Source organism: Oryctolagus cuniculus, chromosome 18, assembly GCF_964237555.1.
Source record: "Oryctolagus cuniculus chromosome 18, mOryCun1.1, whole genome shotgun sequence".
In the NCBI taxonomy this organism is placed as follows: Eukaryota; Metazoa; Chordata; class Mammalia; order Lagomorpha; family Leporidae; genus Oryctolagus; species Oryctolagus cuniculus.
In genome coordinates, this window is record NC_091449.1 from 68,834,026 (window position 1) to 68,859,404 (window position 25,379).

At 68.5% G+C, this 25,379-nt stretch overlaps 1 protein-coding gene across 8 annotated transcripts in view; it reads right to left on the bottom strand.

The window, feature by feature from the left end:
- CBFA2T3 (CBFA2/RUNX1 partner transcriptional co-repressor 3) overlaps nt 1–25,379 on the bottom strand; it is a 52,571-nt gene that overhangs the window by 7,791 nt on the left and 19,401 nt on the right. For 5 of the 8 annotated variants that reach the window (XM_070061923.1, XM_070061922.1, XM_070061921.1 and 2 more), the window contains exons 2-5: nt 13,099–13,230; nt 9,540–9,617; nt 2,758–2,999; nt 2,528–2,617 (exon numbers count right to left, since the gene is read on the bottom strand). In XM_070061923.1, coding sequence (XP_069918024.1) covers nt 2,528–2,617; nt 2,758–2,999; nt 9,540–9,617; nt 13,099–13,230 — 542 coding nt within the window. Of the gene's footprint in view, nt 1–2,527; nt 2,618–2,757; nt 3,000–8,713; nt 9,485–9,539; nt 9,618–13,098; nt 13,231–25,379 lie in introns of those variants that run through there. The other 3 variants (XM_070061924.1, XM_070061928.1, XM_070061927.1) reach the window with 3 other exon arrangements.

Genomic DNA, 25,379 nt, shown 5'->3' on the forward strand with positions numbered 1-25,379 from the left:
GCCCCTTGGAGGCAGGACAGCCCCCGGGCACTCCGTGGCTTGGGGCCTGGGGATCTAAGCCCAGGCCCGGGCTCCAGGGCTACGGCTTTCCTGCCGCCTGGGAGCTGTCGGGAGTGGGTGAGGGGGGCGGTTGTGAGGAGGGGCATGGCCAGCATCCCCTGCCCGCACCTGCCCAGCAGGCCCCGTGTCATCCAGATCACAGAGCAGAAAGCGAGGCTGAGGAAGGAGGTGGCCGGCCCGGCCGCAGGGGCTGCTGGGCAAGGCAGGGGACCGGAGTCCACGCAGGCGCCTGCTCGGGCGGGAGCTCCACGGGGTGCCCCCCCCCATCCACAGCCCTATCCTGGTGGGAGCCAGGAGTCGGGACAGGGACGGCAGCCGCGCCCTGCAGAGCACATGGCGAGCGCCACCTCATGCCGGGCTCACAGCCGTCGGGGACCGCACTGCTACCCGCGCCCCCGGAAGGGCCGCCTGGCACGCCCGCCTCCTCTCCGCAGGGCCGCCCATCAGCCAGCGAGCCCGGCGGTGAGGGTGGGCAGGGCCCCACACGCTGGGCGCTGGACCAGAGCTCTGGGTGTTTGTAAATACAGGCCGTCCCGCCTTTGAAAGCTGTGGGCCTCCCCCGACGTGGAAGCCGAGTGGGGCCAGCCGGCCATCTGTGTGGCACGTTACATCCCAGAGTGAGGGCAGCAAACCCCTCCCTTCTCCTGGCTTGCCCCTCCCCTTGGCCAGCGCCGCCAGGTGGGGGCCTGGCCCGGCCCGCGTTGCCTTGGGGACCTTGGAAACATCGGGTTCCTGGCCGGCTGGGGCCAGCTGGGAGCCGGGGTGGCGCCGTGTACAAAGCCCCACCGTCCAGCCCGCAGCGTGGGCTCAGGAGTGGCTGCGGGCCCGGGCTCAGGCAATGCCAGGCAGGCGGCTCCCCACGGAGGCCGGGGAGCACTGCCCGCCCGGCCCAGGCAGCCGCCCCCTCCGTGTCCCAGGAGCCCAGGGAGGCGGCCCAGCTCTCCCGGCCGGCACAGGCCAAGCAGCAGATGGCCCTGCACTCTGCGTGAGCGCCCCCAAGCTACCTCTCCACTGCGGGGACGCCGGCGGAGCCAGCCTGCCAGTTTGCCAGGCGCCCATGGTGATGGCAGAGCTGCTGGCCATGGACACAGGCCCACCTCCCCCGCCCCTGCTGCCCCGCAGACGGAGGCCAGCGTCCAGCTCTGCCCCGCCAGGCACAGGCTGACCCCGAGGGCAACGTGGTGACGGAGCTCAGCCGGCCAGGGTCACTCTCCGTGTCCAGCCTTGCTAGGCCCCAGCTCTGGCCAGCACCTGTCAGCAGGCCCTGCAGGGTGCAGAGCTGGGGGTGGATTCCTGCCTGTGATGTTTGTATTTCTGAGCCCCCTGGCTGCTCCCGGGCGGCCCAGGTGAGGGAGATGGGCAGGAGGGTGGACCAGCCCCGGGCGCTGTGGGCAGAGGGGAAACCCAGGCAGAGGTTTCTCCGCATGCCGCCTGGGGCCTGCAGTGTGGTGGGCAGGGGCTCCGGGCCTGGCGGGGGCAGCAGAGGGCGTGGGACCAACAAGGCCAGGACACCAGCTGCGGCCCGCGGCAGAGGCACGCACACGCGTCCCCAGAGTCGGGGCCTGGGGGACTGCAGTGGCAGAGTCGGCTGTGAGTGACCGCGGTGGGGGCAGGGCAGGGCGTCCAGCAGAGGGGACAGTGCTGCCTGGGAAGGTGATGGGCAGAGGGGCAGGGCGGGGGCCTGCTTGGTCAGGGTGGCCGGGCCACCCGGAGATGGGATCAGGGCAGATCCAGGTTTGGGTCCCGGCTCCACCTCCCCACTGGGGGTCACAAGACCCTGGTTTCCCAGCTGTTGGCTGGGGGTGGCGGTAGCGCCAAGCCTCTCCCATCACGGGGTCCTGGAAGGAGGCTGGGGAGGTGTCCCCCACATCTCCACACGGGCTGAGGACGCACCCGGATCCCTGCCTGTGTCCCTCCCCTGGCCGCTAACAGGCCCGAGGGTTCCCATTTTACAGCTGGCCCAGGCCAGCAGGTGGCTAAGGGCAGGGGCAGGGCTACGGCCTGGAGACCCCTCCCCAACCCAGGGCAGAGGCCAGGCCACCAGGCCCAGGGAGGGTGGAGTCAGCTGTGGCTCCCGACCCCTGCTGGGGACGGCTTCCTGTCCAGTTCCTGCTCAAAACTCAGCCTCCAGGGGCCTGAAGTTTGCAGTACAGACGCTGGTCCACCCCGCGGACGGAGTGCTGCCCCACAGGCTGAGGTCCACCCACAGGCTGAGGTCCACCCCCCACAGGCTGAGGTCCACCCCCCGTAGACTGAGGCCCACCCCCCGCAGGATGAGGTCCACCCGTAGGCGGAGGTCCACCCGCAGGCTGAGGTCCACCCGCAGGCTGAGGTCCATCCACAGGCTGAGGCCCACCCCCCACAGGCTGACGTCCACTCCCAGGCTAAGGTCCACCCGCAGCCTGAGGTCCACCCACAGCCAGAGGTCAGTCGGGGGGCCTGCAGCACGGGGGAGGGGTCCGCCTACCTTCAGGAAGGGCACAACGAAGGGCCGCAGGGGGAAGTTGGTGGCCTCCTGGAGCCTGGTGTGGAACTCCTCGATGGTCAGCGTGGAGTTCTGTGGGAGGAGGCCGCTCCACGTCAGCGACATGGCCTCAGGCAGCGTGGGCCCACGGAGGGGGGCGCGGATGGACCGCCGGCCCCAGCGGCCACTCCCGAGGGACACGAGGACTGACCGCCGGGGGCCGCGGGACTCACCACCAGGCCCAGCACCAGCGTGCGCACCCGCTCCCCGATCTCCGGGGAGATGTCACTGCCGAACTGCTGCAGCGTGGCCAGGAAGCGCTTGAGTTTGCTGAGCTGCCGTGCCCCGCAGGCCGGGGGCAGCTGCTGCGTGGACAGCGAGGCCGTGCACGACGTGGCCGGGCCATTGCTGAAGCCGCTGGGCGTGGAGGGGGCGCCGTGGATGGCCGTGGGCGAGTGGCTGCTGCCGTTCATCACTGCGGGGGAGGGAGAGGCGGGCGTGAGGGCGGCCGGGTCCCCGCCCAGCACGCCCTGACCCCGCCCTTGTCCTCCCAGCCCAGAGGTCCTTAGAGCTGGGGCAGGCGCAGCCCCCACCCTTGCTCCCAGCAGGTGGGGGCTCAGGGCACCAGTCTGAGAGCGGCTGCCGCACACCACTCCTGGGTGGTCACGCCTTCCGCCCTCCGCACCCAGCAGGGCCGCTGGGGTCCCCCGGCCAGCATCCAACCCCTGGGGGGCTCCGGTGCCCCGAGTGCGACCTCCTGTCAGCTCATCTCCCCCACAAAGGCTGGCACCCCCACCCCGGGCAGTGCCCCCAGCAGGTGCCTTCCCCATGTCGGGGGTGGCCTGGGCTGAGGGAGGGACTGAGCAGGTGACCCGAGGGACAGTGAAGGAGCAGGCTACGGAGGCAGACAGGCCAGAGGGCTTCTGGCCAGTGCACACGACACGCTCGGCCGGACCTGCTGCTGCCCTGAGCTCCGGCTCCACGGACTCCCTCGCCAGCCTCTCCCCCACACGTGTACCCCCTCCCCCACACGTGTACCCCCCAGCACACAGGAGCCCCCACACATGTACCCCCCCAGCACACAGGAGCCCCCCAGCACACAGGAGCCCCCACACGTGTACCCCCACAGCACACAGGAGCCCCCACACGTGTACCCCCACAGCACACAGGAGCCCCCACACGTGTACCCCACCAGGCACAGCACACAGGAGCCCCCACACGTGTACCCCCACAGGCACAGCACACAGGAGCCCCCACACGTGTACCCCCCCAGCACACAGGAGCCCCCACACGTGTACCCCCACAGGCACAGCACACAGGAGCCCCCACACGTGTACCCCCACAGGCACAGCACACAGGTGCCCCCACACGTGTACCCCCCCAGCACACAGGAGCCCCCACACGTGTACCCCCACAGCACACAGGAGCCCCCACACGTGTACCCCCCCAGCACACAGGAGCCCCCACACGTGTACCCCCACAGGCACAGCACACAGGTGCCCCCACACGTGTACCCCCACAGCACACAGGAGCCCCCACACGTGTACCCCCACAGCACACAGGAGCCCCCACACGTGTACCCCCCAGCACACAGGAGCCCCCACACGTGTACCCCCACAGCACACAGGAGCCCCCACACGTGTACCCCCCCAGGCACAGCACACAGGAGCCCCCACACGTGTACCCCCCCAGCACACAGGAGCCCCCACACGTGTACCCCCACAGCACACAGGAGCCCCCACACGTGTACCCCCACAGCACACAGGAGCCCCCACACGTGTACCCCCCAGCACACAGGAGCCCCCACACGTGTACCCCCCCAGCACACAGGAGCCCCCACACGTGTACCCCCCAGCACACAGGAGCCCCCACACGTGTACCCCCACAGCATACAGGAGCCCCCACACGTGTACCCCCCCAGCACACAGGAGCCCCCACACGTGTACCCCCCAGCACACAGGAGCCCCCACACGTGTACCCCCACAGCACACAGGAGCCCCCACACGTGTACCCCCCCAGCACACAGGAGCCCCCACACGTGTACCCCCCAGCACACAGGAGCCCCCACACGTGTACCCCCACAGGCACAGCACACAGGTGCCCCCACACGTGTACCCCCCCAGCACACAGGAGCCCCCACACGTGTACCCCCCCAGCACACAGGAGCCCCCACACGTGTACCCCCACAGCACACAGGAGCCCCCACACGTGTACCCCCACAGCACACAGGAGCCCCCACACGTGTACCCCCCAGCACACAGGAGCCCCCACACGTGTACCCCCCCAGCACACAGGAGCCCCCACACGTGTACCCCCCAGCACACAGGAGCCCCCACACGTGTACCCCCACAGCATACAGGAGCCCCCACACGTGTACCCCCCCAGCACACAGGAGCCCCCACACGTGTACCCCCCAGCACACAGGAGCCCCCACACGTGTACCCCCACAGCACACAGGAGCCCCCACACGTGTACCCCCACAGCACACAGGAGCCCCCACACGTGTACCCCCACAGCACACAGGAGCCCCCACACGTGTACCCCCCAGCACACAGGAGCCCCCACACGTGTACCCCCCCAGCACACAGGAGCCCCCACACGTGTACACCCCAGCACACAGGAGCCCCCACACGTGTACCCCCACAGCATACAGGAGCCCCCACACGTGTACCCCCCCAGCACACAGGAGCCCCCACACGTGTACCCCCCAGCACACAGGAGCCCCCACACGTGTACCCCCACAGCACACAGGAGCCCCCACACGTGTACCCCCCCAGCACACAGGAGCCCCCACACGTGTACCCCCCAGCACACAGGAGCCCCCACACGTGTACCCCCCCAGCACACAGGAGCCCCCACACGTGTACCCCCACAGGCACAGCACACAGGAGCCCCCACACGTGTACCCCCACAGCACACAGGAGCCCCCACACGTGTACCCCCCCAGGCACAGCACACAGGAGCCCCCACACGTGTACCCCCCCAGCACAGAGGAGCCCCCACACGTGTACCCCCACAGGCACAGCACACAGGAGCCCCCACACGTGTACCCCCACAGCACACAGGAGCCCCCACACGTGTACCCCCCAGCACACAGGAGCCCCCACACGTGTACCCCCCCAGCACACAGGAGCCCCCACACGTGTACCCCCCAGCACACAGGAGCCCCCACACGTGTACCCCCCCAGCACACAGGAGCCCCCACACGTGTACCCCCACAGCACACAGGAGCCCCCACACGTGTACCCCCACAGGCACAGCACACAGGAGCCCCCACACGTGTACCCCCACAGCACAAGGAGCCCCCACACGTGTACCCCCACAGCACACAGGAGCCCCCACATGTGTACCCCCACAGCACACAGGAGCCCCCACACGTGTACCCCCCAGCACACAGGAGCCCCCACACGTGTACCCCCACAGGCACAGCACACAGGAGCCCCCACACGTGTACCCCCCCAGCACACAGGAGCCCCTACACGTGTACCCCCCCAGGCACAGCACACAGGTGCCCCCACACGTGTACCCCCCCAGCACACAGGAGCCCCCACACGTGTACCCCCACAGCACACAGGAGCCCCCACACGTGTACCCCCACAGGCACAGCACACAGGAGCCCCCACACGTGTACCCCCACAGCACACAGGAGCCCCCACACGTGTACCCCCACAGCACACAGGTGCCCCCACACGTGTACCCCCACAGCACACAGGAGCCCCCACACGTGTACCCCCCAGCACACAGGAGCCCCCACACGTGTACCCCCCCAGCACACAGGAGCCCCCACACGTGTACCCCCCCCAGCACACAGGAGCCCCCACACGTGTACCCCCCAGCACACAGGAGCCCCCACACGTGTACCCCCCCAGCACACAGGAGCCCCCACACGTGTACCCCCACAGCATACAGGAGCCCCCACACGTGTACCCCCACAGCACACAGGAGCCCCCACACGTGTACCCCCCCAGCACACAGGAGCCCCCACACGTGTACCCCCCAGCACACAGGAGCCCCCACACGTGTACCCCCCAGCACACAGGAGCCCCCACACGTGTACCCCCCCAGCACACAGGAGCCCCCACACGTGTACCCCCACAGCACACAGGAGCCCCCACACGTGTACCCCCACAGCACACAGGAGCCCCCCATGCATAGCACACACATATGTACCCCCACATGCACAGAACATGCATGTGCCCCTACACGGGCACAGCACACATGCGTGTGCTCCCCCACATGCATGCAAGCGCGTGCACATGCCTGCCTGGCCCTCGCCGGGGCCCCTCCCGCTCGCCCGGGTTCTGCACAGGGCTGGGTCCCAGGGTCCTGCTGGGCCGTGAGGGGTCTGGGGTGCACGGCAGCTCCGAGGGGTCCAAGGCCCCCAGGCCGCAGCCATCTCGCGCCTGCACCAGGTCTGCGTGTGCGGAGGCAGAGCCGGGACCCCCCGGCTGGGGATGCCAGGACCCTGCCAGGCTCGGCAGGGGCAGCCCAGAGGCACCCGTGGTTTTGTCCACTTCTTTCAGTTGTGGGGGTTCTGTACCCCCCCAGAGCACACTTGCCCTGTCTGCCTGGGCCTGGAAGGTGGCCTCTGGCAGCCGTGCCGGCCACCTCAGCCTGGGAGGGAGACGGGGCTGTGGCGTGGCTGTGGCCTGGGTCACCTGGCCCACTGCCGGAGGCTCCAGCCCTGGGAGACCCACAGATGCCCCTCCCATCGTCATGGAGCCACGGACAGGGCACTGAGCAGTGGACGAGACGCAGCAGGTGGCCCCGCTCCCCGAGACGGCCCCACCCTCCACCAAGGTCCGATGCACAGACCACGAGGGCAGGATCCTCGCCTGGGTGGGTGTGGCGCAAGCGTGGCCACGGTGGGGCCCCTCAGGGCGTGGCCCCACTCTGTGCCCACTGTGGGGCTGCAGGGAGGCTCAGCATCTGGCATGGGGGTCCTCAGAGCCCCACCCACCCATCCCTGCCGCAGAGGTGAGTCAGGAGGACGAGCCGTGTAGGTCAGACTCAGGCCCAGGGCTCAGTGTGCGGCTGGCCGCTCCCTGCCGGCCCCGCAGTGCTGGCGCACCGCACCTGACTGCCTCCAGCGTGTATCCCTGCCCACCGCGTCGACTGCAAATCACTCCCAGCGGGAAAAATGGGAGCCACGTGCCGCAGCCTCTGCCCCTACCCCCGCCACAGCCCCATCCCTGTCCCACCTCTGCCCCCGTCCCCACCTCTGCCCCCGTCCCCACCTCTGTCCCCGTCCCACTTCTGCCTGTCCCTGCCCCTGTCCCCACCTCTGCCCCGTCCCTGTCCCACCTCTGTCCCTGTCCCACCTCTGCCCATCCCTGTCCCATCTCTGTCCCCGCCCCTGTCCCACCTCTGCCCCCGTCCCTGCCCCCACCTCTGTCCCTGTCCCACCTCTGCCCGTCCCTGTCCCACCTCTGTCCCTGTCCCACCTCTGTCCTTGTCCCCACCTCTGTCCGTCCCTGTCCCATCTCTGCCCCCGTCCCTGCCCCCACCTCTGTCCCTGTCCCCACCTCTGCCCGTCCCTGTCCCACCTCTGTCCCTGCCCCCACCTCTGTCCCTGTCCCACCTCTGTCCTTGTCCCCACCTCTGTCCGTCCCTGTCCCCACCTCTGTCCCTGTCCCACCTCTGCCCGTCCCTGTCCCCACTGCCGCCTCTGCCCCCGTCCCCGCTGCCACTTCTGCCACCATCTCTGCCCTCAGCCCTGCTGCTGCCCCCTCCCCACCACCACCTCTGCTCTGAGCCCTTCCCAACACAGCTCTCTGGGCAGTGACACCCTCCCCAGTCAGCACACGCAGGTGCACCCCGAGAGTGCCCAGGGTCTGAACGGGCGCACGGGCTCCCCGGGGCCGGGAAGGGACGTGGCGGCTGAGCGAGCAGTGGCGGGGGCTCGAGGTGACCTGCTGCGCTCAAGGCTCTGTCTAGAGGGGACCCCACATGGGGCCGATGCGCACACCTGACAGCCCCGCCCCACCATGCCCGCCCATCCAGGAGGCGGCCGTGGCCCCGGGAGACCCCACAGCAGCAGGGGCTTGCGGCTGGAGCCGCCCTGGACAGCAGGGGCTTGGGCCCCTGGCACCTTCTAAGCCACGCCCCGTCCACTCCACCTGGGCCCCGTCTGCTGGCCCCCACAGTGCCCTGTCCACTGCAGCCCGGGCCTCCCTGCCGCTTGCTTACCAGCCAGGCCCCGGAGCCTGGGTCCCGGCCGCCAGCTCGTGCTCCCTGGCCGGTCTGTCCTCCCTCCCGCGGGTGGCCGGGCAGTCTCAGCAACTCGCTAAAGAGACGCCGAAAATAACCCCCGGCACAAGTGCTTTCGTTCTCGCGACAGGTGTGTGCCTAAGTTAGACCACACACGTGTCCGCGCGGGGCTGGGGGGCACACGCCAGCGCCCCCACGCCGCCCCGCCTCCGGCCGGGCCGACAAAGAAGACCCCAGCCAGCAGCCCCTCTGGCCAGCCAGCTCCCCGCCGAGGGGCTCTGGGCGGCTCCCTGGAGGAGGAATCACCATCGTCCCCATCCAGAGATCGCGTGATCGCTGGTGATGGCCACCACGGGTGGGAGGACTCACATGGCCGTGCCACCCTTGTTCTCATCACCTGCCAGCCAGAGACCACGAGAGCTTCTGTGGGCCAGGAACTTGGACGGCAGCGTCCCGGGGCATGCAGGGGCTCCAGGACTCTACCCGCACTATCCCTCGGCACTGGCTGCCACGGCACCCGTCTTACGGGTGGGGAAACTGAGGGACAGGTGGTGGAGCTGCCAAGGTCTGCCCTTGGCGTGGCCAAAGACCTGCCCCTGGCCGTCATCCTCTTCAGAACTCTGGGGCCCGCCTGGGGGCCAGCACAGGGGTCCTGCCCATGAGCAGCAGGGTCTGTGGGACCCGAGGCCCCAGCCCCTCCCTCGAGAGAGGCAGGCCCGACGCGTGGCAGGTGCGATAAGGCCGGCGTCGGGCAGTGGCCGGGGGCGGGGCCAGCGTGGAGCCGCGGCTCGGCTGCTTTACTTACAGAGACAGACCATGGACCACTTTAAGCAGCCGTGAAAACGGCCGTGGGGCAGGGAGGTCGCGCGCCCGTCCTCGCCATCTGTGAGCAAAATAAGAAGAGCGGGGTCAGCAGGGACCAGCCTCTGCCCCCGAGGGCCGGGCGCCCTCAGCAGGCGCCTGCCACCTCACTCGGCACATCTCACCCGAGCCCAGGCGACCTCCGCTCAGGCCTCGGCGCGCCCGGAGCGGAGCCCGGGGCCCAGCAGCGCCGCGTGGGAACGGCCTCCAGTGGGAAGGGTGTCCGTCCGAGCTGGACGGACGATGCTCTGAGCACGGGCACGAGTCCTCCGTAGCAGGGAGACCAGGGGGCTGCAGCCTCGGCCACGAGTCCTCCCCGCGTCGGCGAGACGGAGCCCGGGACCCCGTCCTCAGAGCCTTCCAGGCTGTCGTCCTGCAGCCCCGTGCCTCCCCGGCTATGCTGCAGCTCGACTCCAGGATGGATTTGTGCCCAGTGTGGTCCCTGGGCCAGGAAACCACAGCCCTCAGGTCCAGGGTCAAGGTCGGTCTCTGTCCCCAGGGAGGCTCCCGAGCTTGGCGGGACCAGCAGCTGGGCCACCCAGGGTACCATCAGCAGGTGAACGCCTTGGTTAACCCCTGGCGTACAGGAAGCAAATCTGAGGCCACCCCCAGGTGGCCATTCAGCCTACGGCACAGGCAGCCCAGGACAGGGAACCCATGCACCTGCTGTCTAAGCTTCACGTGTTGCACACAGAGCCAGAACCATCCCCCCGAAATGTGATCCTGAGGTGGGGGGCGGGCATCCTAGCCATACCTGCCACCCTCACAGCTGTTCCCAGGCCCCAGGAAAGCAAAGCCTAGAGGGACTCTGTGGACCCCAGCCCTGCCCCGTCCTGTCCAGGAGCACCTGACTCCTGCCCTGTCCTGCCAGGGTGCACCTGCTCCCCAGAGCCACACCTTTGCGACAGGGGCTTCTGGCCTCAGGGAAGAGCTGTGCACACGGCACAGATGTCCCGCCTCCTACTGTGCACACGGCCCAGAGATGTCCCCGCCTCCTACTGTGCACACAGCACAGAGAAGTCCCCGCCTCCTACTGTGCACACGGCCCAGAGAAGTCCCTGCCTCCTACTGTGCACCCAGCACAGAGATGTCCCCACCTCCTACTGTGCACACAGCACAGAGAAGTCCCCACCTCCTACTGTGCACACAGCACAGAGAAGTCCCCACCTCCTACTGTGCACACAGCACAGAGAAGTCCCTGCCTCCTACTGTGCACACGGCCCAGAGATGTCCCGCCTCCTACTGTGCACACAGCACAGAGAAGTCCCCACCTTCTACTGTGCACACAGCACAGAGAAGTCCCCGCCTCCTACTGTGCACACAGCCCAGAGATGTCCCGCCTCCTACTGTGCACACAGCACAGAGAAGTCCCCGCCTCCTACTGTGCACACTGCCCAGAGAAGTCCCTGCCTCCTACTGTGCACACGGCCCAGAGAAGTCTCCTCCTCCTACTGTGCACACAGCACAGAGAAGTCCCTGCCTCCTACTGTGCACATGGCACAGAGATGTCCCCACCTCCTACTGTGTACACAGCACAGAGATGTCCCCACCTCCTACTGTGTACACAGTACAGAGATGTCCCGCCTCCTACTGTGCACACAGCACAAAGAAGTCTCCGCCTCCTACTGTGCACACAGCACACAGATGTCCCCACCTCCTACTGTGCACACAGATGTCCCCGCCTCCTACTGTGCACACTGCCCAGAGATGTCTCCGCCTCCTACTGTGCACACAGCACAGAGATGTCCCCACCTCCTACTGTGCACACAGCACAGAGAAGTCCCTGCCTCCTACTGTGCACACGGCCCAGAGATGTCTCCGCCTCCTACTGTACACATGGCAGAGATGTCCCACCTCCTCTTGTGCACACAGCCCAGAGAAGTCCCCGCCTCCTGTGCACACGGTACACAGAAGTCTCCTCCTCCTACTGTGCACACGGCACAGAGATGTCCTGCCTCCTACTGTGCACACAGCACAGAGATGTCCCCACCTCCTACTGTGCACACAGCACAGAGAAGTCCCTGCCTCCTACTGTGCACACAGCACACAGATGTCCCCGCCTCCTACTGTGTACACAGCACAGAGATGTCCCCACCTCCTACTGTACACATGGCAGAGATGTCCCACCTTCTCTTGTGCACACTGCCCAGAGAAGTCCCTGCCTCCTACTGTGCACACGGCCGAGAGAAGTCCCTGCCTCCTACTGTGCACACGGCACAGAGAATTCTCCGCCTCCTTTGTACACACGGCCCAGAGATGTCCCTGCCTCCTACTGTGCACACAGCACACAGATGTCCCACCTCCTACTGTGCACACAGCACACAGATGTCCCACCTCCTATTGTGTACACGGCACAGATGTCCCACCTTCTACTGTGCACACAGCACAGAGAAGTCCCCGCCTCCTACTGTGCACACAGCACAGAGATGTCCCCACCTCCTACTGTGCACACGGCACACAGATGTCCCGCCTCCTACTGTGCACACAGCACAAAGAAGTCCCCACCTCCTACTGTGCACACAGCACACAGATGTCCCCGCCTCCTACTGTGTACACAGCACAGAGATGTCCCCGCCTCCTACTGTGCACACGGCCCAGAGAAGTCTCCTCCTCCTACTGTGCACACAGCACAGAGAAGTCTCCGCCTCCTACTGTGCACACGGCACACAGATGTCCCGCCTCCTACTGTGCACACGGCACACAGATGTCCCCACCTCTGTCGGCTGCACCTGGGAGCAGCTGGCACACAGCCTGGCCCTGACTGGACACAGCCCAGTCTCCCCCGCAGCCACAGGGTTGTTTCCGGACAGCAGCTCGTGCATCCCAGTGTCCCCCGTGATACCAGCCCCGGAGGGCAGCGCTGGCTCCTCCACACTCAGGGAGGAAGTAGCCAGGCAGGGCCCACAGCCCACCCACGGCTTCCCTGGACTCCAGGGCACAGGGGGTCCCCCTCCACCCTCAGGAAGCCCCGCGGGACCCCTGAGCCTCTCCCAGGCACTAGCCTCAGGTCATGGTCGCCCCCTGCCCACCTGCCCAGGACCTCCTAGGTCACCCCCTCACATCCGGGAGGGGAGGGGCCCATTGGGGGCTGAGGGCCCCAGAGGCTCAGCCCCGACCGACGCCGGGGAGAGCGTCAAGGGCCGGCACTCACACGGCCAGGTCTGGTCCCCAACCCCGGGTGAGCCGTGTCCCCAGCCGCCCATTTCGTCCCCTCCTCACACGACGCCTGGCAAGGGGCCCTGGTGTCCAGTCCCAGGCCTGCAGCCCCTCTGGCTCGTGGCTGTGGGGCAGTCCCTGTCCCCTCTGGGCGCCTTGGGCCTGGTCCCAGGCATGTGGCCGGCGTGGGCCCTGCCTCGCGAGCAGCTGGGCACTGGGCACTGGGCCCTCGCAGCAGCCCACCCTGTCGGTGAGGAACCCTGGAGGCGCGGGCGCTGGGCCACAAGGGACCCCGGAGGCGCCGTCCCCTCTGCCCCGCCCTCGGAGCTGGGGGTGGGGCTGCTTACGTGTGTGAGGTGTGCACGAGGGGGGCCGCGTGGCGCCCTGGGTGGCGGGCGGCGGGGCCGGCATGCTGGGGGGTGTGGCCCGCGGCTGCATCTTCACCTCGGCCGGGGAGTCGGGCATCTTCTTCCCGTCCACTGCAGAGAGAGGCGGCGTGAGGCGGCCGAGCAGCAGGCGCCGTGTGCCCAGCCCCGCGCTGCTCACGGTGCCCAGGGCGCAGCCCCGCCCCGGGACTGCTGTGTCCCCGAGGGGGCAGGAGAGGACCCCGAGGCCCGAGAATCTTGCAGACCAGGGCGCTAGCCGCACCTCGGGGGCAGGGCCTGAGAACGTGGGGTTTCAACACCTTGTCCCCGGGCTCCAGGGCCAGCTCAGCTGTCAGAGGGAGGGAGGGCTCAGGGCCTCGGGGGCAGCCGGAACCTGTATTTTACCCTACCCCGCCCCAAGGGGCCCTCACGGTCAGCCAAGGCCATGGACGTGGTGCGTTCAGGGCCCTGTGGGCTGGATGCTCACGGACCGGGGGTTGGCACCGCCTGCACGTGGGAGCCCCCAGCACCCAGAGCCCCCGGCACAGGGAGCCCTCGGCACCGGCTCAGCGAGGCCCTGACACGGCCCCGGTGCTTCTGACGCTGGGCCGTTCTGTGGGAAACAGGGCGGGGGTCAGGCACAGGGCACGTGACGGGGCGTGGAGGCCAAGGCACAGTGGAGCCTGCCTATCTCAGGTCAAGGTCAGCCAGCACCAGGGCTGGCCAGGAGGACCGCGGACCCAAGAGCTGGGATGTGGGGCGCGCCCCAGCCCCCTCCTCACTGCCAGGCCACTGGAGACTCCGCCCAGCGGGGCTAACACGTCCACGCCTGCAGCCTCCTACCCTGTGCCGCAGGAAGGCAAGAAGAGCCCCGGGTGGTTGATGATGAGCCGCCGGCTGTGCCTGGAGAAGCCCCCGCCCCGCTGAGCCTCGGGAGAGGCAGGGTGGGGGTGGGGCAGGGAAGCAGCCGGCCAGCCGAGAGGCACCTGCTGTCCCCTCAGCTGCAGCCGCCGGCCCCTCCTGCTGGGCGCCTGCCCCTCCCTTCCCCCAGCCTCGCTGGAGCCTGATGGCCAGGCACATGTGTGGCCGCAGCTGTGGGCACCCATCAACACCCTGCCTGGCTGCAGGGCCGCGGCCAGTCCCCGGTGACAACCAAAGAAGGCAAAGCCGTCCTCACCAGCTCCGACTGCCCGGGCTGCCCTCGGGCCAGTACGGACACGGGGTCGAGGGCGCAGGACGCCAGGCTGGCCCTGGGCCGCGGGCGGGGACGCTGGGGGCACCGCTGCTGCTGGCTCTGCAAGCCCCCGGCAGAGGCAGCTCACCTGAGCCTGAGAACGGCCCTGGGGCACCCAGCGGCCACACCGCCATCTCACTTCCCGGTCACCACGCGTGTGCCACTGCCACACGGCACCCTCCCCTCGGGCACACGAGATGGCAAGGTAGGCCCGGGGGGTGGGCGGGAGCTGTGTGTCTGGCCCTTTCCAGCAGGACTCTCTGTCCTCGCCAACACCTGTGCAATTCACGACCAGCTGGCACAGAGAGGCCAAGGGACCTGGCCAAGGCCACACAGCAAGGAGACAGTGCTGGGCCTGGGGCCAGGGTCCATGGCTCCCCAGGGTTCGAGGCCCCTGGCGTCACCAACGCTTTCTGAGGGTTCAGGGGAGCTGCCAGGAGGCAGCAGGCCTGGGGGCCATGGGGAACATGGAGGGGACCTCTGCCTGCTCCTGGCTCAGCGGCCTGGGGCGTCAGTGCCTCCCCCTCCTCTGTAAGCGGGGAGACCCCACGCGCCTTCTGGGTGCAGTTGACGAGCAGGCGCTCGGAGACGCTGGGCAGGGGGCAGAGCTGCATGTGCGCCCCGACCCTGCTCTCGGGACACCCCAGCAAGACCCCCACGCACAAGAGCCGAAAGCAGTGAGGCGAGGGTGGACATGGATGGGGCAGGGAGCAGCCAGGGGCTCAGCGTGGGGTCCGGGCAACACGGGCCGAGGGTGGGCGAGGGTCCAGCGGCAGGGGCCGCAGGGCAGGCAGAGCGGCTCCCGTCCTGCTGAGTCCCAGCCCCCCCCCCCCCCCCCGCTGCCCAGCTCAGAGCCTTGTGCACCTGCCTGCTCAGCCGAGCCCCCCCCCCCCCCGCTCAGTTCCCAGGGCTGCCGTCCTCTCTGAACAGTCCTGCTTCTCAGCCAACCTGTTCTCGGGTCTTCCCACCAGACGGGGCCTTGGAAGGCAGCCCCCCAAGAGGAGGCAGCTAGGGGACAGTGCGAGCTGCGCTGGGCAGAGACACCAGGGTCAGCGCAGGGCTCAGAGCTGGGCAGGCGGGAGGAGCTTCCCAAGACACAGGGCAGAGCAGCCTGACGGGGCGCCCGCCCTGGAACTGGCTCTGCCCGGCGCCCTCCCTGGACACCAGCTCTGCCCGGGCGCCCTCCCTGGACACCGGCTCTGCCCAGCGCCTGCCCTGGACACCGGCTCTGCCCGGGCGCCCTCCCTGGAACCGGCTCTGCCCGGGCGCCCTCCCTGGACACCGGCTCTGCCCGGGCGCCCTCCCTGGACACCGGCTCTGCCCGGGCGCCCGCCCTGGACACCGGCTCTGCCCGGCGCCCTCCCTGGACACCGGCTCTGCCCGGGCACCCTCCCTGGACACCGGCTCTGCCCGGGCGCCCTCCCTGGACACCGGCTCTGCCCGGGCGCCCTCCCTGGAACCGGCTCTGCCCGGGCGCCCGCCCTGGACACCGGCTCTGCCCGGCGCCCTCCCTGGACACCGGCTCTGCCCGGCGCCCTCCCTGGACACCGGCTCTGCCCGGCGCCCTCCCTGGATACCGGCTCTGCCCGGCGCCCGCCCTGGACACCGGCTCTGCCGGGCGCCCTCCCTGGACACCGGCTCTGCCCGGGCACCCTCCCTGGACACCGGCTCTGCCCGGGCACCCTCCCTGGACACCGGCTCTGCCGGGCGCCCTCCCTGGACACCAGCTCTGCCCGGGGCTGGGAGGCAGGCAGGTGGGGCCAGTCACCACCACCAGGGTGGCTGAACCCCATGGCCAGGTCTCCTAAGCCCTCTTCCTCATGTCCAAAACCGTGGCACAAACTGCCCCTTCACCAGGGTGGGGGCCGGCCAGCACTAACACCATCCTCCCCCGGCAGGGCTGGAGAGGCCAAGTGCGGTGGCCTCTGGCGGCCCTGCCCCTCGAGGCCCAGCCAAGGCTGGAGGGCAGCCGGCATCTGGGCGGGACCCTCGCCCACAGCCAGCCAGGACTCCCAGGCTCCCCTCACACACGGGCCAGTGCAGCCAGCACAGCTCAGCGGGGGCAGACAGGGGAGACCTCACCCAGCCCCCTCCCGTGCATTCTCCGCTCAGACCCCTTCAGACCCCCACACCCTCCCCACAGCTGCCCAGCAGGAGGCAGAGCTGGGGCCACGGTACCGAGGGCTGCCCCTCAGGGAGTCCAGCCAGGCCCCGACTGCGTGCCATCAGCACCCCAACCCCACAGCTGCTGCAGGTGCTGGGCCAGCCCCGACCCCCAGCTGGCCGTCCCGGGTGGCCCAGGTCCGGAGTCCCCGGCAGGAGCAGCACAGGGAAGGGTGCCTGGGCTCGGGGGGTGCACGGCTCCCCGTGTTCCGAGCCGGGACGCGGCGGGGGCCCTGACAGAGGCCTGGGGCAAGCCCGCCCCTCCCCCGGCCCTGCGGGCTCCCTCCAGCGCTCAGCGCCGCTGGCGTGCTGGGTTCCCGCCCCTCCCCCTGCCTCCATGCCCCCAGTCCCCGCCCTCCGAGGAAACTCGTAGAGCTGTGCGGCCCCCCAGGGCCCACGGGAGACCCTGCGTCTCCCCATATCCCCAGCTGAAAGTCACGAATCCGGCGACAGAGGAAGCCAGGCAGAGCTGGCGGGAAAGGAGATGGAATGTGCCGGAACAAGGCGCTCCATCCATCACTGTCCCCGGCCCACCCTGCCCAGCTGGGAGCTGGCCACGGCCCAGTGCTCCCAGTCCAGGGTTCCAGAATCTTCTGTGGGAGGAGCTCTGTCGCTGCTCTGGCCTTGCCCTCCTCAGGGCAAGCCCCCGCCCTCTCCCTCCCAGGCGGCCCTCTGCTGCGACCTCCCCCAACCCCACAGGAGGCTGGGGGCCTGGCCATGGGCAGTGAGGACAGCAGCGACAGCCTGGCACTGCACACGTCACCATAGGTCCGTGAGGCAGGGTCTTGGTAGGGGGTGGGCTCAGCCTCGGCTCCACGTCGTGGGCTGGGGACAAGGAGCGCGGGAGGTGCAGCTCTGGGGGCTGAGGTCCCCATTGGTCATGACTTTTCTCTGATTCAGGCCAAGGCCACCCCACACCCCAGCTCCATGAGGGGGTCAGAGCTGAGCCGTGGGGCCGGGTGGGGGCAGTGGCTCGATCCTAGCTCCAGCCTCTGCCCCCGGCCTGGTGGCATCCACTGCTCCCCCGCCTGGGCCAAGGTAAACCTGGACACTCGTCCCTTGGGAGTGGGGGGGCTGGGGCCCCTTCAGGACACAAAGGCCTCGGCCCCTCGCCCCCGGACTCTGCTGTGCTGTAGCCTCTGCGCTGTCCAGTCTGGCTGCAGGGATGTTGGGAGAGCGACCCCAGGTGCCCACGCAGGGCCACCCAAGGTGTGGGACAGCAGCCGTGTCAGGTGACAGCCCAGCCCTACAGGAGCCCAGCCGGGACCGGGCAGAAATGCTGCCACCCCCACCGCCTGCACACAGCACCCTCGAGGGAGGGGCTGGTCCCCGCACCTCACAGAGGACGGCAGAGACCTCCACGTGCCGGGGACAAGCTGGCGCCGCCCGACGGCACGGAGGCCCCGTGTCTGCCGTGCTGGGTCCCGCCAGGCCAGCTGCGCAGCCTTGCACTCGCGCCTGGGAATTCATCAGCTGGGCACACCCCTGCCACAGCGGCCCTGCGTGGCTCTCTCCTGGACACCCGTGGCCCGCGGAGTCCTGGGGGCTCAGCGAGGACGGTCAGCCCCTCAAGCCGAGCACAGACTTCCCGGTGCCTCCCAGCAACTCCGTGAACGGGATACAGGAGTGGCCGGGGCTGAGCGGGGGTCCCCACCGGTGTCCCCCACACCCAGATGACCAGGTCTCGACCAGGCCCGAGGCCACGGTCCAGTCGGGAGCGGCCCCACATCTGCATCCTGTCACGGCCTCGTGGTGATAGCAGAAGTGAAGGATTAGCGTTTCCTCCTCCCCTGGGGCCTCTGAGCCAAGCCCGGTGCCTCCCGCCTGGCCAGACTCGGCCCTCCGAGGCCTGACCCGGGGTGGACGGAGCCTCTGGCCGTTAACTCGCTGCCTGCCAGGGATGCCCCGCGGACCCAGCCTCTGCCGGCTGTGGGTGGCGGTGAAGGTCAAGGGCCGTGAGGTCCCCATGGCAACAGTGCCGACGGGGGGTCAGCCCTCGAACGTCGACGGCCTCGGGGGCACTCGGCGGGGGTCCCGCCCAGGGGCTGGCCGCATCGCAAGCTCCGCGTCCTAGCTGGGTCTCTGGGTACAGGGGACGTAGTGGCATCCCCTCCTCACCTGGAGAACGGGAACAAGAATAGACACTTGTCCCCCAGTCAGGCAAGGACCACTCCATCCATCACTGTCCCTGGCCCACCCCGCCCAGCTGGGAGCGTGTCACGGCCCAGTGCTCCCAGTCCGGTCCACGGGAGGCAGCTAGGACCAGGCACTGGCGCGTGTGGGGTCTGTCCTCAGCACGCCCACTCTGCCGCCGGCTCCCCAGGCACCCCCGCACTCGGGCCCTGGAGCCCCCTCACTTCCCTCCCGACAAGGCCTGGGACGTCACTGGCCCCGGTCAGCAGTCGCAGTGGGCAGACCCTCGCCTTCCAGCCCTGTGGGGGGAGTGTGGGTGGTGGCCAGGGCGGGGCAGGGACGCTGTGTGGCCCAGGGCTGGCAGCAGTGGCCAGGCCGCCCCTGCGGTGAGCTATCACCCCGTGGGCAGGGAGCGGAGGAGCTGGCCAGCCGCCGACGCTTGGCCAGCCTCGCTGCACCTGCCTTCTGGTCTGGTGTGGGGCAGCGGGTGAGGGACCCCATCCCGGACGGGCCCATCCCGGACGGGCCTGGCCTCTCCGCCCTCCACGCCTCCTGGTGCGTCTGAGGACCCAAGGAGCGTCTCTGACCCTACACACTGAGCAGACCTGGACGAGAGCCCTAGGCGACAGACGGACCCAGTGCCTCCTGCTGCTCTGGGCGGGCAGCCCAGGCCTTTGTACCTGCTGGACACCTGCCCCCGGCTCTGCAAGGTGCCCAGTGTCCCCTAGGACAGAGCCCAGACAGTGCCGGGTGCCCGGGTGCCCGGACAAGGGTGGGCCTGCACCTGCTGCCTGAGCTGCGGTCAGTGGCGGGACCTGGCTCACAGTGCCGGACGTGTCCAGCCACCAGTGCCCCCACCCGTGACGTGCAGGGAGCCCATGTCGGTCGAGCCTGTCGCTCAGCACAGCCCCCACGTGACCAAGACACTGTCCAGACCCTTGCCTCGTGGGGTCCCCACGTCTGGCCCCAGCCCCACAGCTGCAGCTCCTGGGCCGTCTGCCTGCCACTCCCCTGGACCTGGCCGACCCGGGAGCGAGCGTGGGAGTGACAACAGTCAGCTCGGAGCCTGGACGTGAGACCCAGTGAACCCCGGGCCAGCCCCTGGGGCTGGGACACAGGCAGAGCCGGCCAGGCCACGGGAGCCTCCAGCTGTCCCCACGGAGTGGAGGCCACTCTAGACCAGCAGAGCCGGACGGTGACTGACGGCCCCCAAGAGCTGAAGGGACGCAGGCAGTGTCTGATGCCGCCTCCCCCGTCAGAGTGCCGAGTTCAAGTCCTGGCTCTGCTCCCAAGTCCCCCTCCCTGCTAACGCGTCCAGGGGGCCGCAGGCGATGGCTCAAGTACTAGGGCCCCTGGCACCCACGTGGGAGACCTGGACAGAGTTCCTGGTGCCCGTGGGCATTTGGGGAGCGAAGCAGCCTCGGCGCGGCACAGTCCTGGCCCCCGTGGCGTCTGAGATCACTCATGCACAGAGACCCCAAAACCAGGCACAGCGGCCGCTCTGGGCAGAGGCGACCGACAGGAGGGAGGCGCGGGGGGCAGGGCAGGCACCAGGCAGGGAAGCCTGCCTGTTGGCACACGTGTGTGCACACGGTGACAGCTGTCAGTCTGTCACCTCCCCCGTGTGCCGGGCTTCGGGCATCCATGTACTTGCAAACGTGACGTCACAGAGCAGCGTCCACTGACACAGAAAGTGACCCCCTGGGACATCAAGGTTGGTGACAAAGCCCCAGACTTCACCTTGGACACAGGTGCACGGAGAACAGTGGGACCACGGGGGGGGGGGGGGCGGCGGCTCCCGGCGGGGACTGGGCAGAGCCGCGCCCCTGCCTGTGTTTCTGAAGCAGAGCCGGGCGTGAGCCTGGGACGGGGCTGGGGCTCCGAGCCCTGGCCAGAGACGCCGCCCGGAGGTGCCGGACCCTGGCCCTGCGCCCCGAGCAGCCCCTCCTCCAGGAGGCTGTGCCGAGCAAGGAGTTAACAGGCGGGGGGGAGGGCGGGGGGATTAAACTCGAAGTGGCTGGAATTAAACTCTTCCCTGCGCCGCACAGGCTGCAAATGGGCCCCAGATGTCCAGGGCCTGCTGGCCCGCAGAGGAAGCACATTCCTCGCCCAGCTGCTGAGGCCGCGCTGCCAGCGACTCCCTGAGGGCCGCGGGGGAGGCAGCCCCGCCATCTGGGCCGCCTGCTGCGGGCTGCGAGGTGGACATGCTCGCCCAGCGCAGGCCTGGCGCACTGGGGGGCGTGGGCACACGTGGCCCCCCCCACGTACACACGGGGCACTGGGGGGCGTGGGCACACGTGGGCCCCCCACCATGCACGGGGCACTGGGGGGCGTGGGCACACGTGCCCCCCCCACGCACACACGGGGCACTGGGGGGCGTGGGCACACGTGGCCCCCCCTACACGGGGCACTGGGAGGCGTGGGCACACGTGGCCCCCCCACACGGGGCACTGGGAGGCGTGGGCACACGTGGCCCCCCCACACGGGGCACTGGGAGGCGTGGGCACACGTGGCCCCCCCCACGCACACACGGGGCACTGGGGGGCGTGGGCACACGTGCCCCCCCCACGCACACACGGGGCACTGTGGGGCGTGGGCACACGTGGGCCCCCCCTACACGGGGCACTGGGAGGCGTGGGCACACGTGGCCCCCCCCACACGGGGCACTGGGAGGCGTGGGCACACGTGGCCCCCCACGCACACACGGGGCACTAGGAGGCGTGGGCACACGTGGCCCCCCCACGCACACACGGGGCACTGGGCCAGCAGGGCGTCTGCAGCGGGCTGACTGTGCAGCAGCAGCAGCGACAGATGTGGGGGTGGGGGGGCGGCAGGAACAGGGAGAGTGAGGGGTGGGCGAGTGGCCGGGGAGATGATGGACAGATGGCTGGATGGTGGGTGGACAGACGGATGGGTAAACAGCCAGGTGGCCGGGTAGGTAAGGGACAGGGTGGGTGAGGGGTGGCACCGCCCTCTTCCTCTGCAGGGCCGGCATGGGCTGAGGGTGGGGGGTCTGCTCACAGGGTGGGTGGGGGGTCACCCTGGCGAGACCCTCACCTGCAGAGTTCCAGAGCCACTGCTCTTCATTCACTTGCCTCCCGAGCGAGATGGTGGGCTCCAGGCCCGGCTCCAGGCTCAGGTCCACCGCGGGGTGGCCTTGGGCCCCCTCAACTTCCGCACCTGCACGGGTAGACACAGAGGGGTCCGCCCAGGGAACTCCCGAGGGCTACGTGGAGATCGGCCAAGGACTCACCTCAGACCCCCGGCTGGGACGCGGGGTCCTGGAGCCAAGGGCCTGGCAGGGCCTGGCAGAGGGAGCAGCACTCCCAGAGAGCTGGACGCAAGGCTGTGTGTGCACATACGTGTGCACATGTGTGTGGAGTCGTGGGGGCACGTCTGCACACATTTTAGCTCCTGGGCGGGGGCGGGGCAGGATGGGCTGCCTTCTCTCTCTGCTGTGCCATTCCCTTTAATTTAACTATTTATTTTCATTTTATTTGAAAGGCAGGAAACCAGAGACAGAAATATTTTCCATCAGCTGGTTCACTCTTGAAGTGCCTGCCACGGCCAGGGCTGGGCCGGGCCAACGCCAGGAGCCGGGAGTCCACCCGGGTCTCCCACGCCTGCGGCAGGGGTCCCGGGATTGCGCCTCACTGTGGCTCCCCAGGTGTGCGTACAGGAAGCTGGATCAGAAGCATGACAGCCAGGACTCCGCCCACACTCGGCTCTCAGACGCCCACCCTGGCTGAGTGACAGAAGACTGCTGAGAGTGACGGGTGAGTGACAGATGACTGAGCTGTGACGGGTGAGTGACAGATGACTGTGAGTGATAGATGAGTGACAGATGACTGCCAAGCAGTGATGGGTGATTGACAGATGACGGTGAGTGACAGGTAACTGCCGAGCAGTGATGGTGAGTGACAGATGACTGTGACAGGTGACTGTGAGTGACAGGTGACTGCTGAGAGTGATGGGTGACTGACAGATCACTGCTGAGCAGAGAGTGACGGGTGAGTGACAGATGACTGAGCTGTGACAGGTGAGTGAAGATGACTGTGAGTGACGGGTGAGTGACAGATGACTGTTGAGTGACAGAAGAGTGACAGATGACTGTGAGTGACAGGTGACTGAGTGACAGATGACTGTGACTGACAGGTCACTGCTGAGCAGAGTGACGGGTGAGTGACAGATGACGGTGATTGACAGGTCACTGCTGAGCAGAGTGACGGGTGAGTGACAGATGACGGTGATTGACAGGTCACTGCTGAGCAGAGTGACGGGTGAGTGACAGATGACGGTGACTGACAGGTCACTGCTGAGCAGAGTGACGGGTGAGTGACAGATGACTGTGACTGACAGGTCACTGCTGAGCAGAGTGACGGGTGAGTGACAGATGACTGTTGAGTGACAGAAGAGTGACAGATGACTGAGTGACAGGTGACTGAGTGACAGATGACTGTGACTGACAGGTCACTGCTGAGCAGAGTGACGGGTGAGTGACAGATGACTGTGACTGACAGATCACTGCTGAGCAGAGTGACGGGTGAGTGACAGATGACGGTGACTGACAGATCACTGCTGAGCAGAGTGACGGGTGAGTGACAGATGACGGTGACTGACAGGTCACTGCTGAGCAGAGTGACGGGTGAGTGACACTTGACTGCACGCTGCTACCTAAGTAAGCCGCTGCTGTGGAACGAGTGACATCTGGGGTTCAGGCTGGGGCGGTGGACGCCGAGTTAGGCCCCCATGCCCAGGCACCCGAGGTCAGGTGTGGGGCAGGGGGAGCCGTCCATGCCCGACGCCCCCCCACCAGACACCTGCGCTCCTGTGAAGCGAGGGCAGGGCTGGGCACAGGGACAGCGCTGGACTGCTCGGGGGACGCTCGGGACCAAGTCCTCCCTCCTGCACCCCGGCCGCTCACTGGGCCTGCGGCTGGATTTGCCCCGCCAGCCACGAGGCGCCGTACAGGCTGAGCCAATGCCCACGTATCCCCCGGTTTAAAAACCTCAGCCACCTCGCTGCTCACACACTGGCTGGACAGCGACCGGGGCTGGCAGCCCGATGCACACGCGTGGCACACACGCCGCGGAGGATGAGGGTCTGGGAGCACTCAGACCCCTGGGGACAAGATCCCGCCTGGCCACAGGTGACCGCGCAGCCGAAGCGGAGAGGAACCGCCCCCGGGCCGGGGCTGAGCTCCGGGGGTGCTCCTGGTGAGGGTTTGCGCGGGGGCGCCCCCGGAGCCTGGGAGGGGCCTGTGGCCAACACACTCAGGTCAGCAGCGAGCGGGCAAGGCACTGACCCGCAGGCACCGCCGGGCCTCCCGCACCCTGAACCTCCAGGCGTCCTCACGGTGGGTACAGCAGTGTGGGTCCCAGGTCCTCTGGCCTGTGGGGGAGGCAGGCCAGACCCCCCATGGCTGATAGAAGTCTTGTCACTTGTGTCACCTGTCACTCTGCCCACTTCACACCCAGGGAAGCCGAGGCACAGAGGGGGCTGGGGGCCAGGGAGTGAGCCAGGGCGCAGAGAAACACCCACTGCCCAGAAGGCTTGGGGAGCCCCTCCCCCACACAGCTGTCCCCTGTCGCGGTGGCCCCGTGCCTGCAGCCTCCCGAGAGTCCATGCTCGGACCCCAGCCCCACAGCGCAGGCTGTACGTGCGGTCTGTATGTGGGGGTGGTAACGCCCCCTCCCCTGGCAGGCACCGGCAGCCAAGCTGAGGCCGAGCCGTGGCCAGGCCCAGAGTCAGTGCTGAACCTTGATCCCTGCCCCCTTTCCCGGGGCACTGCCCAGTGGCCCCTGAGAGCCTGAAGCACGGCTGTGGCAGGAGGAGCCGCATTCCAGCTCACAGAGGGCCCACCCGGCCCTGAGGCCGCCCACAGGGGGCCCCCATGTTCTGCCAGGACCTCGGCCCCAGCACCTGCCCAGCCTGGGCGCTCCAACCCCAGTGGGTGGTCTGCAGCCCAGCCGGACACTCGCCCTTCCGGGACAGCATCGGCCGGCAAGGCCACCGACCCGGGAGCTGGGCGTCCTCCCTCTGAACCCCGGGTGTCCCGGGGGAGCCCGGCACGCGGCTGCAGGGGCGGGCGGCGCCCACTCCCCTTTGCCATTGTTTACGTAAACAGGTAAACTGTTTCCTGCCTCAGTTAAAAACATCTGCCACATAAATGAATACCAATTAACTCATCCTGCTTTTAATTGCTCTGTTAATTACACGCAGGCAGCAGCAAGGATGCCATGGGAGTGGGGAGCCCCATCCTCCCCGGCCGCCTCCCCGCCGCTCGGAAACGGCTGACGCGTGAGGGTGGCAGGGCAGCGCCGCCGAGGGGCCCCGACCCAGGGTTGCCCGGCGACCACCTCCCAGGACCCCCCCCCCCCCCGGCCTTCTACAGCCCCGCCTCCTCCTGTCTTGCCAGGGGGGTGAAGGCCCGGGTGGCCCCCAGGGAGCCCTGGACAGCAGTGTGAGATTTGGCCTAAGCCCGACCCCAGGGTGGGGGGCAAGGCTCAGTTCTGTTTGCTGAACTCCTGAGTGTGAGGCACTGGGGGTCTCCTGAGCACAGGCTCCCCCTGGCCGTGAGCGCCCATGACACCTGCTCTCCCCGCGTCCCCCCAGGCCCCTCCTCCTGCACCTGCTGCCCCGCTGAGCGAACATTCACGCCGGGAACAGGAACCCTGGCCAGGCCTCCCACAGATGTCAGAACAGAAGCCCAGCAGGGCCTGTGCCAGGCCAC